Raw genomic sequence first — 14,880 nt, forward strand, 5'->3', positions numbered from 1 at the left:
AATCCTGATGTGGAAAGGGTGTTAAATCGTCTGCTTTCCTTTCCCTAAAGCAGTTCTTGCTCAACCCAAATATAGTTTTAACAGCCTCTTCACATCTGATGAGACAATCTTTCTAGACTTTCAATTTATATTCCTTGAGGAATTCTCAAATTTATATTTTTCAGGAATGTGTCTTCCCAAGTCTCAACATAGATAATTACAATACTTGAATGAATTCTGCCTGGCAGGCCTAGAAATGACAACTGCAACCATTAATATATTTTTTTCCACAATGTTGCTTCACACCAATCCTAATCAATACCTTTCATCATCTTTTTCACAAATAAAGCAAACTAAAACAATACAGGTGCTCAACAGGCATGAACAACTCATTGATCATCTAATTAAGCAAGTTTTTCCTGGATTTTTTTTTTGAAAAAACTTTGTTGTCAAGCATAACTACCACTCATACAGAGGAAGTCTCCCCAAAAATCCAAAACAAGCAAATATAGGGCATGTGCCCTAAGGAGGAAGAGGAGGAGAAGCGGAAAAAAAGGAAAGAAATTAGTTATAAGCAGGAGGGAAATTAAGGAAAACACACAGTTGAGATTTGAGTTTTATTTAATTATATGAACTAAATTTCGGGAAATAACTTTTCCCAAGCATGGAATAACTTCTAACTCAAAACATAGCATGGTCTTAAAAGCTCACAATTTATTTAGAGCATCTAATCTTATATTCTACATAAATAAGCAAGAATTTAGAATTTTCCTTTTAGTAAATCATTTTCCTATGATCAAATATCCTATAACTCAAAACCAAAGAGTTTGAAGGGTTAAGATAAAATGACCATCTACCATGTTTCCCTGAAAATAAGACATGTCCTGAAAATAAGGCCATGACAGATTTTCGGGGTGGGCAAAAATATACGCCCTCCCCCGAAAATAAGCCCTAGTGAAGGGGTAGTTTTAGCCAGAACTGGAGGCAGCCCTTCCCTTCCACGGTCATCTCAGGGCTTCTCGGCCCCTTAATCAGATCGGCTGAACCGCCCCACTCACTAAACAGCTGATTCGGAGTGCAGCTCAGGCCTCTGCTGGTCGCTTTTGCAGCCAATTGCGGCTGCAAAAGAAGCCGGAGGCCAAGCAACACAACCCACATCCTCATGCCCTCCTTACCTAATGGTGACAGTCATAGCAGGCAATTCCGTCCATGGAACAGGAAAGGAAGGCATGGAAATCGTTTGCAAAAATGCCCCATTTTAAGCTTTCAGCATATTCCAGGATTGCAGCATTGAAGGCTTGGAATGGGGCATTTTTGCAAACGGCTTGAAAATCGGATGGGGAGATTTTCCTTCTTCTTACCTGTCCTGAAGCTCAGCACAGACTCAGAACAGGATAAGAGGCAACCCCCTCCTTTTCCTGGCAATCGTTCTTTCTTTGGGATCTCAGCACAGACACGCATCCCCCCAATGCTCTATCTGAAGCTTTCTCTGCTTCTGTGCAGAGCTCCCAAGGAAAGGATGGTGTGTGTGTGTGTGTGTGTGTGTGTGTGTGTGTGTGTGTGTGTGTGTGTGTGAGAGAGAGAGAGAGAGAGAGAGAGAGAGAGAGAGAGAGAGAGAGAGAGAGAGAGAGAGAGAGAGAGAGAGAAAGAGAAAGAGAGACGGAGAGCTCCTCCCAAGGCAGCCACATCCGTCCACTAACCTGCTTTCCTGCTCCATTCTCCACTGCCACGTGCAGAGCAAGAAAAGTAGTTTGTGGGACTACTTCAAACTTCACGAGATTTTTTTTTTGCTAGAAGTTGGAAGGTATTTTCTGGTATTTTTTTTTTTTTTTACCATAGTCACACAGACTACAGTACTTTTCTTGTCCTGCATGTGGAGCGGAGAATGGAGCTGGAAAGCAAGTTAGTGAAGGGATGTGGCTGCCTTGGAGGGGGAGGGGGTGGGTGAGGGACCTCTGTGTGTGTGTGTGTTCTGCCAGGAAGAGCCCCCCTGCAAGGCCAGAGCAGCATAGTCAGCTGTTCGGCAGCCAGTAAGCAGGGCAGGCGAAGGCCAGGATGCAAGGAGAACTTGGGTCATTGCGGCTGCAGGCAAGCAGGGGGTGGGATGGAGGGGGTGGGGCCGGTGGGCTTGCTGCCTCCTGCACCTGAAAAATAATAAGACCTCCCCGGAAATAAGGCCAAGCCCTTATTTCTAGAGTCAAAAGAAAATAAGACCCTGTCTTATTTTGGGGGAAACACTGTAATACAGGATCAGGAAGGACTGGAAGTCAGATCATGCCAACTGGTGAAAAGTTTAATTTAATATGTAGACTTTCCAGAAAATCAAATTTAGGAAACCTAGTAACCATGTTTTTCCATACAGGTATACAGGTAGTTTTCAATTTACAATGATTTGTTTAGTGACCGTTTGAAGTTACGATGGCACCAAAAATGTGACTTTTGACCAGTTTTCACACTTATGACCATTGTAGCATCCCCATGGTCATGTGATCAAAATTCAGACGCTTGGCAACTGATTCATATTTATGTTGTTTGCAGTGTCCTGGGACCATGTGATCAGCTTTTGTGACCTTCTGACAAGCAAGGTCAATGGAAAGCCATTTAACAACCGTAATATTAATTTAACAACTCCAGTGATGCACTTAACAACTGTGGCAAGAAAGGTTATAAAATGGGACAAAATTCAATGAACAAATGTCTCACTTAACAATATAAATTCTGGAGTCAACTTTGGTCATACGTTGAGGATTACCTGTATTTGGTATCAGTAACAATATAAGTGCCCAATATTTTGCAGACTGCATGAACAAAGATATTTAATAATTTACAAAAAACCAAGAGATTCTAATCTAAATCTCACTTTAAAAAGCAAAAATAATAATAATAATAAAAGAAACTGTTTCCCATATATATGCAAATTCTGTTTATATGTTTTTCTAACAAATCTATAAACGCATAGTAAGTAAGTAAGTAAAACTCATAGTAAGTTTTCTCAGGTTTCTACTATAATGAAGACATTTAAACAAGGGTTTGTATTGATCAATACATACACAAACACAACACATACACACAGAGCTTTTGTGAACTTCCAAAGAAAGGAAAGAAGGATCTGTGGATTCCTTGGTGCTCTCTGAACTTGGTTGTTTTGTTTCCTGGGTAGTTCTCTGACTAGAATATATAAAATGGATCTGGAAGATTCTGTTTTGAAGAAAACACTTTAACAAAGGATGTGTGAGAGAGCATAATGCAGAAACTTACAAAAAAGTTGTGTCAGTGAAATTATCAATAAAGTAGCACTATCTTTGATTCCACCATGCCCATAAAGCATTTCATATACTGCCTTTTATTCTTCAAACTTCTAACTTTTCTCTTACTGAGGATTTCGTCTATTCCATCCAATCACAACTCACCGGTTCGCCTTCTTCCCAGCCTTTTCAGTCTTCATGTATTTGTTTTGTAGTTTAATCCTCATATTTCTCTTCTATATCAGGGTCCCCAACCCCCATGATCCGTGAGATGCCAGAAACTGGGCCACGCAAACAAGTGAAGCCCCTATCCGCAGGATGCAGGCAGCACACGAAACCATGCCCTCTCTTGTTGGTGAAAAAAATGGCATCCACAGAACTGGTGTCTGGTGCCCAAAAGATTTGGGCTGGGGGGGTGCGGTTCTATATGACCAAAGTACTTCAGATCTCTCTTTCACAGTGATTAACCTCCTTTCCCACTCTGTCCACTTTCATCTAGCAATTGTTTGTCCTTGACCCCTACCTCATGTTGTTTCACCATACACACTGCTTTCACATTTCTGATGCATTCATGCCACTGACTTTTTTGTTTTTGTTAATTTACCCATCCTTGGTTTTGCATAATAAATTGGGCAGAAACATGCTCTTATACACAGCCACTGACAAACTTTCATTGCTTTCAATAGACCACATACTATCAAAATTTCCATGTCATAAAGTTTCTCCATCTGTTTTGGCATTTAGAGAATCTTTCATCAAGGAAAATATGTACTTGCATTAGTTTTTCACAGTTCATGCATTACTTGCAATCATGCACATCATTTATAACACAATTACTTTGGTTATTGATATATTAATTTACAAAATGCATGTATTCAACCTACACAGCTCTAATGCTATCACAATTACTGTTGACGCATTTACCCATCAAATACATTAAACAGCTAAGGAACACCGCAGATTCTTGTCTTATGCTCTCCTCAGTGCTGAGCATTTAATTGCATGTTTTACTTCTACCATGCACCATTTTTAGTGCATTCAGCAACATTTAAGTCCACATTTATGCAAAACATTTCACACTTCAAGTCTACTTACTCTATTATAACTTAATATAAATCAATAAATGCACAATAAACTTCCTTCCTCAGATTCAGATGTTTCTATTTCCTGAAAGAGGACAAAGGTCTTATCTCCATTCTTTTGCTTAGCATAAAGACACATTGCCCTGGAACAAACCTATATTACACACTTTGCCCCCAGTGCCAAATGCATGCAGTACTAGATAGGTTTAAGGTAGTGCAATGAAATTTATATTTGCCAGTAGAGGAAGTTAAACCTGTAAAAGTAGAAAAGTACCATAGGAGAATGGAAAGAAATCCCATTTCTTTCTGAAAGGGAAGAATGACAATATTTTATTTATGATACTGATTCATAAATAACAACAATCTGAAAAAAATATCTGAGGGATATCAATCTGTAACACCTCTAGCAAAAGCTAATGTTAGTTAAGAAAGTAAAAGTCGCCAGGATGCTAAAAAGTAATAGTCATGAAACATATAAAAGCTTATTTATTGGATAATTTCTTTACTTGGCGCATTAGGGCGGTCCTTTTAGGGCGGTCCTTCTGACGCGCCCTAAAAAGTTGGCTTTTCCAGCAAGCTGGCCTGGCCTGTTAATTTTTAGCTTATTTTAAATGTATTGTCTTTTAAATTCAGTTTGTTTTTTTGGATATGGATTTAATTTTTAAAAAACTTTTGGGATGTATGTTTTTTAATGTTGTACGCCGCTCTGAGTCCTTTTGGAGAAGGGCGGCATATAAATCCAAATAAACAAACAATAAACAAACAAACATTATGTTTCCTGTAACAGGTATTAGGACTCTTCAGCCATTAGGTCAATTATGGCGTACTAGTTGAGTTTATTTATTGATCAGAGATAACTAGCTAGTAATTCAGAAATTCTCCATTTCTACTCACAGAATTTGATTTGTTTTCACTGCTGCCTTCTGAACTGAGAAAAGTCAGTTAATAGGAAGAAAGGAGGTGATTTAGAAGGATTCAGCACACTTATTTTATAGGAAAGGAAGGGGGTAAAGGTAATTCTTTGTTACCTAAGAAGCTCTAAAGCATGAATGGGAAAGCTTCAGTTTTTATTTTTCCAGATTCATTTTTCAATTTTCATTTGGTTGGGCTGTTTATTGTTAGCTTGTTTGGCAGTTCCTTCATTGGGATCTGCTTCTTGATTGTTGGTCTAATATTGGTGTTAATCTCTGCTCATTTGGGTGTTGATGGCTGATGAAGATGTGTTCTGATCTTTTTAGCTTATTATCTCTTTTGAATGGTATATAAGTCCAGGCATCCAGGAATCTGTAGTGTTTTTGAACTTTGCTTGGTCTAGGATGGTCACATTTCCCAGCTGAAGCTATGATTAAGTCTGTCCAAGACTCCTATCTCTGTGTCTTGTCATAATGTCAACCAGGACTGCCTAGGATTGCCATTGCTAAGTGGTACATTGTTTTTTGACCCCTTCCTCCCATGTCTTTAATCTTAGAGCATCCACATTCTCCTTTCAGATGAATGAGATGCTAATGTGTAATCCTATTAGCTGGGAAAAGCAGGTCTCATTGAAATCGGTGAGATTCATTTCTAAGTGACCTGCACAGAGTTGCAGTAAGCTCCTACATACCAGGGAGCAACACAGCTGAAAAGGCAAAGCCTAAGTAATAGTGCGTAAGAGTAGGTATGTGTATGAAGCGTACAGAGCAAATAGTAATAGCATGGCAAATAGAGTTGTACTATTTTATTACTAAAGGGGAGAAATATGCTTAGAGTTCATGAGGAAATTATACATATTTACATTTTGATTTAAAGGGACAACTTCTGAGATAAGGAGCCTAAAATCTGCATACTAATAGCTACCTGGAGGATAATTTTTAAACAAATGTGAACAACTGTTTGTATGGCCAAGTGTGAAATGATAACATCTGGATATATAAGATGAAAAGATCAGATCTAGAAAAAAACTGTGCCAAAAACAGTGAGCTTTTGGGAGGTGATATTAGGTTGTGAGAACATACATACTTGAAGTTTAAAGAACCCTCTTTCCTCTTACACTATATAAGGATGTTTATCTGTACCTGTTCAAGAGCTCAGATACCAAGTTGAAGGCTATATAATTTAACAAAGTACTTATTTTACTTTACTTTCCCATCTTTTTCATTCCAGGAATAAAGTTCCTGTTTCAGTTGCAAGAAATCTAGAATAGCCTGTTTTAGATCCACTTATGTTAAGTAAATTTAATTAATTAATTTAAAGCATGTAGATCTCACACTTTATAGAGAAATGGCTACATACAACTTGATGTTATTAGTCTTATGAATAAGCCTAAGTAAGAGTAGTCTAGATTATCACTCTTTTTTGCTCAAAGAGTAACCTTACATTTTCTATTCTGCACAGAACAACTAGTTTCAATTTCCAGAAGGAAAGAAGCCCAAGTGGGAACAGCAGAAACATCTATTTCAGTTTTCACAAATAATTTCTATATAAATATATTTTCTATGCATCCTTTTAAAAAGCATATCTTTCTTATTAAACAATGGGACAGGGAATTCCTTTAACTAAGACGTTCTTCTGAAAAGGTAAAGTTTCACTCAAGACATGCTCAACTCCTCTTGACTTTATAGACATATCTCTATTTTCTTGGTCAAAATGAAGAGGTGGGTTGTTAATGCCTTCTTCCAGAATGTTTTTCAAACTTTCCAGTCTTGCCATTAGCCCTGGGATTTCCTCAAAGTTTTCCCCATCATATTCTATGTATGTAGACGAAATCCCACTACTGGCTATTACATAGCATTCCAGTAACACAGACCTGCTGGTAATTAACAGCTAATATTTTTTTCATGCTTATTTTTTGTAGAGAACAATTATTTCCAAGCTTATTGATACCTGATGCAGTGATTGTACTGTATACAGTATATATACTATGCATTAAAATATTGTTCTATGCCTCATCTGGCTTGTTTTATAAATTGTAAAACTAATGAAAAGATGGAATTACTAGTAAAGAGTTATATTTCTGAATATAGATTTTTGAAAAGAAAATACTTATTAGCCATTGATTCTTTATCTCCAAACCAGAATCTTCTGGTGAAAAAAGTAAATTTTTCAATCTGACACACCCCAAATAAAATAAATACTGATTTATATTGGAGGAGCTGTCCATGGTCATTATACATTTCTTTAAAAAACTTAAAATAACTCCTTAAAGTTCAATAAATATGAATGGTTTTCTCTTTCAAAAAATTAATAGAAATGATATCTAAATTAATAGAAACTATAATAGAAACTCTTATTGTCTTTTCAAAATCTATATCAATAATTTGACTTGCAACCTATCTTTATCCATCATTAAAATACACTATGCCTATTGTTGTATTTTATAAATATGTCCATAAATGACTTTTTTAAAAACAATATTCTCACCTGAGATTTGAAAATTAAAAATCATCACCAGAAATCTAATTTAGTATTTCAAGTAACAGCACTTACGTAGTGAAAATGGCCAGAGTTATATGTTCCAGAGGTATTGCCTGTTTGAAGGAACTACTGCAGAACTACAAATAACTTTTTGAAAAAAATCCTTAAAAAGAATGCCTAGAATAAATCAAGAAAGCTATGTATGTTTACATTGAGTAACAATAATCTCAGGCTTTATGTAACGGTAGTACTATTCATGGAAAATTGAAAAATGGCTAAAATCCAAAGAAACTGAGATTAAAAAAAGACCATGTTCATGAGTAAGCATTCTCATTAATCATGGAATTCTTGATAGGGAGAAGCTCTGTGGATGACCGGATCATTGAACAGAAACATTTTGTACTGTAACATTTTACTACAAACCCCAATAATTTTCAAGTTAATTCTAAATTTAGGAATGTTGCATAATTAAAAACAGAATTCTTTACATGGTGTATTACATTTTATTAATGACATCATAGGTATCTGTAAGAAACTGAGACTATAAAAGCATGACAAAACATGCACAATGATGTCATGATGCAAAATCCATCCATATGTAGTGGCTGAAATCTTAAGTAATGATATATGCTCATACGTGATCAGCTATAGTTTTGCTGCTTGTAAAGTAGGTTATGCAAATAAAAAGCAGAGACAAGAGACAACAAATATTCTTTAAAATACTTTATATACTTTTTCTTATAAGCCTTATAAAACTACAAACACAAAATAAAACTTCAGTAACTTTAGGTCCTCGAGAATTGAGCCCAAAATTTATGCTGCTAAGCGAGACATTTGTTAAGTGAGTTTTGTTCTATTGTATCACCTTTCTTTCCAGAGTTGTTAAGTGAATCACAGCAGTTGTTAAATTAGTTACATGTTTGTTAAGTGAATCTGGCTTCTCCATTGACTTTGTCAGATGGTCGCAAAACGTGATCACACGATCCCAGAATTATGTGCCAAGGGTCTCCTGCAATGGTTGTAAGTGCGAAAAATGGTCATAAATTACTTTTTTCAGTGATGTTGTAACTTTGAATGGTCACTAAATGAACTGTTGTAAGTTTAGGACTATCTGTAAATGATTTTCCACTTTATACTGACTATTCCTAACTTGGACCCAAACAGAAAGCTAAAAGCTGCTGCTCTAGGACTAGTATAAACCATAAAATGACTTAAAGAATGTTCAAACATGAATCATTCTCCTAAGCTGAAAACCTCTGAAACAAAAAAACTAAAAATGTTTCTAAAAAAGAAGACATGAATTCAAGCGTAGCTTTTATGAGAATTTTCCAAATAAGCCTGACAGATCAGAAATTAACATGGCAGAATGTTAGAATATAGCCATATTCCACATTCCAGCAGATTTTAAACAGTCTATGTACGGAGTGACACACTTCCAAAAGTCATGCATGATCATCCTTAAACTGAAAATGAAACAATTGCCAATCAAAGCTCCATATCCAGCAAGTCTTTCTTATAAACTATGTCAAACATATTCACAACTATTCATACCGGAATGCAAATACAGCGACTAAATACAGAAGTTCTACCAACCCGTATTTCCAAATATATTAGCTGAGTGAAAAGAGCAACAGCAGTTTGTTTTGGACAGATATTTAAATCCAGTGAACCAGTCTGTGCTTGGCAATACAGTGCTTTCAAAAGATTTCCTATTACAATTCCTTTTTGCAGTTCCCCCATCTCCAGACAACGGCACAAGGATATTTATTAGGTACAAAGGAAAATGTGACAAGCCTACCCCAGGCCAAATCCAGAAATGCCAGGGAATTTCTAGAAGCATGGCACACTGACAAATCAGCCATCAATATGCATATAGATATCAGCAACATCTATAGACTATGCAAAAGAGATAATCGACCAGCACCAATAAAAAAGAGACCCCAACACATCTTCACCAGTAATCAGCACTCAGATCAGCATAGATAATTAACTCCAAGGTTAACTTCAGACCAACAATCAAGTAAGCAATACCCCAAACAAGAAACTGCCAAAGAGCCATCAGTAAACACCCCAAGGAAGAATCCCTAAGAGCACTCCCACCCACACAGACAGGCAACACACCAGAATATAAACTGACAGCAAACAGCATTCCTTACTAGCACTGATGATGTTACATAGTAGGGTCATGAAACCTCTGCAAGAAAACAAGCTCAGAGAGCACCAAGGACCTCCCCACCACCCGAAAATACCTATATCTGCATCTACGGTTCTACATCTAGAGCTCAACAGTGCAAGCAGGTAGGTGTCCCAGGAATGAAGAGAAAGAGCCTCCTTCCAAAGCACACTTAGTTCTTCACACACAGAATTGCCAGCCGCCAGACTACTGGCGCGCAAAGCATGACCGAGCCTTTTCCAGAACAGAAAAGAGGAAGGGGACGAGCAGAGCCGAACAAAGCCCCGCAGGCGCCCCCTCGGCACAGGGAAAAACCACCGGAAAGCCGGCCTATCGCTCTTAGGGCCGGGCGCTCCAGAACGAGGAACGAAACCCGAGGACAGGGGCGGGTCACGACCTTCCTAAGGGAGCAGGGCAGCGGTGGGCGCCGGGGAGGAGAGGCTGCGAGCAGCAGAACCAGAAAGCGGGGAGGCGAAGGCTGGAGCGGTAACTGAAGCAGAGCAGGGAGGCGGCGGCCCGCCAGAGGCCAGAGCAGCGACTCCGGCAGCAGAGAAATAGAGAGACGCGGGGCCGGACGGAGGACTCACGCAGGAGGAGGCTGAAGGCCACAACCCCCAGGAGCCCCTGCAGGAAGATGCCGAAGTTGTTCATCAGCGCTCCGTTCTTGCAGCCGCGGTATTCCGGCCCGGACCTCACCGTGGAGGCGGAGGAAGAAGCGCCGCCGCTCCGCCGAGGGTCCAGCTTGGGCGTGACAGCCAGGGAGCCGTTGGGGGCAAGGGAGCCCCCCATGGCTCACTCGGCGCGGCGCGCGGCAGGTGCGCGCGCGGGGGCTGGGAAGCGAGACGCAAAAGCCAGACACGCTCATATGCTTCGCGGCACTTCCTGGGCAGGCGGCGGCGGCGGCGGCGGCGGCGGTGGGGGAAAGGGGGGTGGGGGAGGAGGAGTTCCCCGCGCGTCACGGCATCGCCGCCACGTGACGTATCCCAATCCAGGATTGGTTCGTTGGGCGGCTTTGGGGCGTGGCTTAAAGGGAGAAACCTGTCCGTGAGTGCGTCTTTTCGCCTGGCTCACTGAGGAGGGCGGGCAGAGCCTTGGAGGTTAAAGAGCCTGCGGGGCTGCGCGCTTCGTTGAATGCGGAGTTTAAGGGGTTCCCGTGCTTGGTGCAGGAGAAGAGCCGGGCTTCGACGGCGGGGCTGCTTCTGCGCTTGCGTGTCTTCTGTTTCTAGCGGGGTTTCCTCCAAGCAAACCTTCGTTTGGCTTAAGTCGTTCGTGACCGGCGAAAAGACGGACGCAGTTAAGCCGCTGAGTCCCGGCACGCCTGTGCAGCTCTTTGGGGATTTTCTTTTGAGGACACGGGTTTAAAAACCGATCAAGAGAAGGCGGATCGCGGCGGAGCTGAAGGGTGGAACGGAATTTAATTGTTGCTATGGGTGTTTTAATACTATGAATACAATTTCACCTACGGATAAGAATTGGAAGCTCGATTTTTATTTCGGATATTAGGTTTTTTTTAGGGCAACGATTTCAGGTATATATTACGAATGGCTGTGCCTGTATTGACATGTATATACTGTATGTTGTGGAAGCCTACACGTGTCTTTTCTGAAGACCCAATATATTCTGCATATTTTGCAGTCAAATGTAAGGTAATACCGTTGCTTTCGTAAGTTCTAGGTACCAAGACGAGCTGCACATGACCAATGCAAGAACCCAGATAGCAGGGATGAGCTTTGGTGTTGAGCTATTTTTTCCCCGTTCATTCGTGTCCGATTTTCGAAAACTACCTAGACAAGTCCTTAGTTTTTCAGAAGTGGTTTGCCATTGTCTCTTTTCTAGAGCTGAGAGAAAGTGACTGGGCCAACGTCACACAGCTGGCTTTGTGCCAAGGTGGGACTAGAACTCATTGCCATCTTGTTTCTACCTGATGTCCTAACCACTAACCAAAATGGCTCTCACGTAAATATTAGCATATTCCAAAGTATATTTGTGTGTGTGCGGCATTGAAAACAGAGTTGAAAAGATTGAGATATTCCTCCTTCCCTTTTTTAGGGCAAGATAATTTCTAATATGAATTTCTAAGAGAATAACCTCCAAGCTCTCCTGCCCTAAAAAAGGAAAGGAGGACTATCTGAACCTTTTCAACCCTTCTTAACTATTCCACTATTGTATTTCTTTTCCTCACTCTGGTATTTTCAAGGCATTTTTTGTAGTCAAAGTATTTCTTGGTAGGCTTCAGGGGCTGGAGTCTATGGAAAGCTCTCTCCTTAATGTGGGCATCAGATTTCCCATTCAGAGCCTCAGGCAAGCTATGGGGGAGGGGTTTTCTTAGCTGCCCACATTGTTAAGGCAAGGTGCCTGCAACTGGTTATCTTTGCCAGAAAGAGGGACAGAAGTGTGTAAAGAATGGAGTAAGGAAATTCAGTGGAGTCCAAGATCACTTTTTATCTATAGATGACTTTGGTCGTCAAGATACATAAAAGTGGCATTGGAGTCTATTTCAGCACCCTTGGCTAATGTATATGTTAATATTACAAGGAATCATGCAATACAGGTTTTGCAGAAAAAAGTATCTCCCCCCCCCCCCCCCCCCATACATTTATAGTGGTCTAGTATTCAGTTTTGGGCTAATGTGAGAACATGCTGCATGATTGCAAAAGTTAATGAGCCATGGATTACAAGACTAACACCTTAAAAATGGAAGTTAAAAAAACATGTTTTATATACAACCAATGCCTGTTTTAAATTTATCCCATTTATCTGAAGTTTCAAATGTCTAATGATTTCTGTTATAGGTTTGCACAAGTCAAAACAGTGACTTGTTGAACTTTTATATTTAACTGGATAAAAGCAATGTATTGTCCTACATTACAAGTTGCTCAAAAGAATATTAGAATTAGAACTAACTTCTAGTGAGCAAGTGTTAATATGGAATACATAGAGCCTCTGCCCAGTGTTAATAGTTTCGAATGCAATATAAAAATATCCTCTCCACTTTTATGACTGTATCATTGCTCTTAAATTTCTATATGATGTAACATTAATCCAAATTTACCTCCATTCATTGTTTTTCAGGAAATAGTATAGCATCACTACACTACACTATTAGCACAGGGGAAGAATTCTGGAAAACTAGAATGCTTACTAGTGTAAAAAAAAGCTGTTAACCTCACACAAATAGCATCTGTCTGTAGGTTTGTGCTTTACTTGCTTTCAATGTGTTTTTTCCAGGAAAAAAGGCACCACTGAACTTTGGGGGGGTTGAGTAGATTTATATAGGTGACAAGGTGTGCTTGACACCAGGAGTGTGTTTTTTTGGATTGTGAGTTTTTTGTTCACTAGAATCTAGTGAACAGTCAAGAGTGATTAAGAAAAGACATACAATTGAGCATAAAGTTTCCTCCAAACACAAGCTAACATATAATTGTTCCAAAGAAACTGTACAACTCTGTTTTGTCCAATTAATCTTTTCAATATCTTGATTAATAAAGATACCAGTAACTATTTGTTGGGTGGGAGGGGGCAGGTAGATTATTAGCTATTTCACTTGCTTTCACTCAGTGTTATCTTCAGTAAATGCAATTCCCCAATTAGCTTAAATCAGGCATCCACAAACTATGGCCTGTGGGCTGGATATGGCCCACCAATGCAAAGGAGGGCCAGAGATAGGGGTTGCTCCTCTATCCTGGTCCTATTAGACCTCTCGGCGGCTTTTGATACCATCGACCATGGTATCCTATTGCGCCGGTTGGAGGGGATGGGAGTCGGAGGCACCGTTTTGCGGTGGTTCGGCTCCTACCTCTCCGACCGGAAGCAATGTGTGTTGACAGGGGGACAGAGGTCGTCCCTGAGGCCACTCACTTGTGGGGTGCCACAGGGGTCGGTCCTCTCGCCTCTCCTGTTCAACGCATATGTGAAGCCGCTGGGTGAGATCATCCGTGGTTTTGGGGTTGAATACCATCTCTACGCTGATGATACTCAGCTGTATATTTCAACCCCAAACCACCCCAACGAGGCTGTCGAAGTGATGTCCCGGTGTTTGGAGGCCGTCGGGGTCTGGATGGGGGACAACAGACTCAAACTCAACCCCTCCAAGACCGAGTGGCTGTGGTTGCCGGCACCTCGGTTCAGCCAGCTGACTCCATCGCTGGCCATAGGGGGCGAACAGTTGTCCCCTGTGGAGCGGGCGCGCAATTTGGGTGTCCTCCTTGATGCCCGGCTGTCAATGGAGGACCATGTGGCAGCCGTGGCAAGGGGGGCATTCCACCAGGTTCGCCTGGTGCGCCAATTGCGCCCCCTACTGGACCGGAGTGCCCTGCGCACGGTCACTCATGCGCTGGTGACGTCTCGCCTGGACTACTGCAATGCCCTCTACATGGGACTTCCCTTGGGACGCATCCGGAGACTGCAGCTAGTTCAGAACGCAGCCGCGCGGGTTATTATGGGAAGTACCCGTTACTCCCACGTAACACCTCTCCTGCGCGAGCTGCACTGGCTACCTGTAGCCTTTCGGGTGCGTTTCAAGGTATTGATCACCATCTTTAAAGCGCTCCATGGCAGAGGACCTAGTTATCTGCAGGATCGCATCCTACCACACACGTCCCTGCGACCTATCCGCTCACACAGGGAGGGGCTCCTCCTGGTGCCGTCTGCTAGGCAATGCCAGCGGGCGACACCTAGGAGTAGATCCTTCTCTGTGATGGGCCCAACCCTCTGGAATGACCTCCCCCCAGACATTCGAACTACCACCGACCTCCGTTCCTTCCGACAAAAGTTAAAGACTCACCTATTTCAATCAGCTGGCCTGGCACTTTCTTAGTTTTACCTCCCGGGATTTAATTTATTTATTTTAATTGGGTTTGGGGTTTTATAGGCTTTTAACGTATTATATTTATTATTCTATTACAGTCTCACAACCTCCTTCACCAGTATTAATTTAATTGTTTATGTATGTATTTTACAACGTATTTTAGTGACTGTACACCGCCCCGAGTCCTCTCCGGGAGAGGGG

At 40.9% G+C, this 14,880-nt stretch overlaps 1 protein-coding gene across 1 annotated transcript in view; it reads right to left on the reverse strand.

The window, feature by feature from the left end:
• LOC309383188 (store-operated calcium entry regulator STIMATE-like) overlaps nucleotides 1–10,757 on the reverse strand; it is a 41,977-nt gene extending 31,220 nt beyond the window's left edge. The window contains exon 1 of the mRNA XM_081935421.1: nucleotides 10,460–10,757. Coding sequence (XP_081791547.1) covers nucleotides 10,460–10,661 — 202 coding nt within the window. The 5' untranslated portion in view covers nucleotides 10,662–10,757. The remainder of the gene's footprint in view (nucleotides 1–10,459) is intronic.
• Nucleotides 10,758–14,880: the final 4,123 nt, after the last annotated feature.

The sequence above is a fragment of the Natrix helvetica genome (genome assembly GCF_964273705.1).
Source record: "Natrix helvetica genome assembly, chromosome: 1".
Classification (NCBI taxonomy): domain Eukaryota; kingdom Metazoa; phylum Chordata; class Lepidosauria; order Squamata; family Natricidae; genus Natrix; species Natrix helvetica.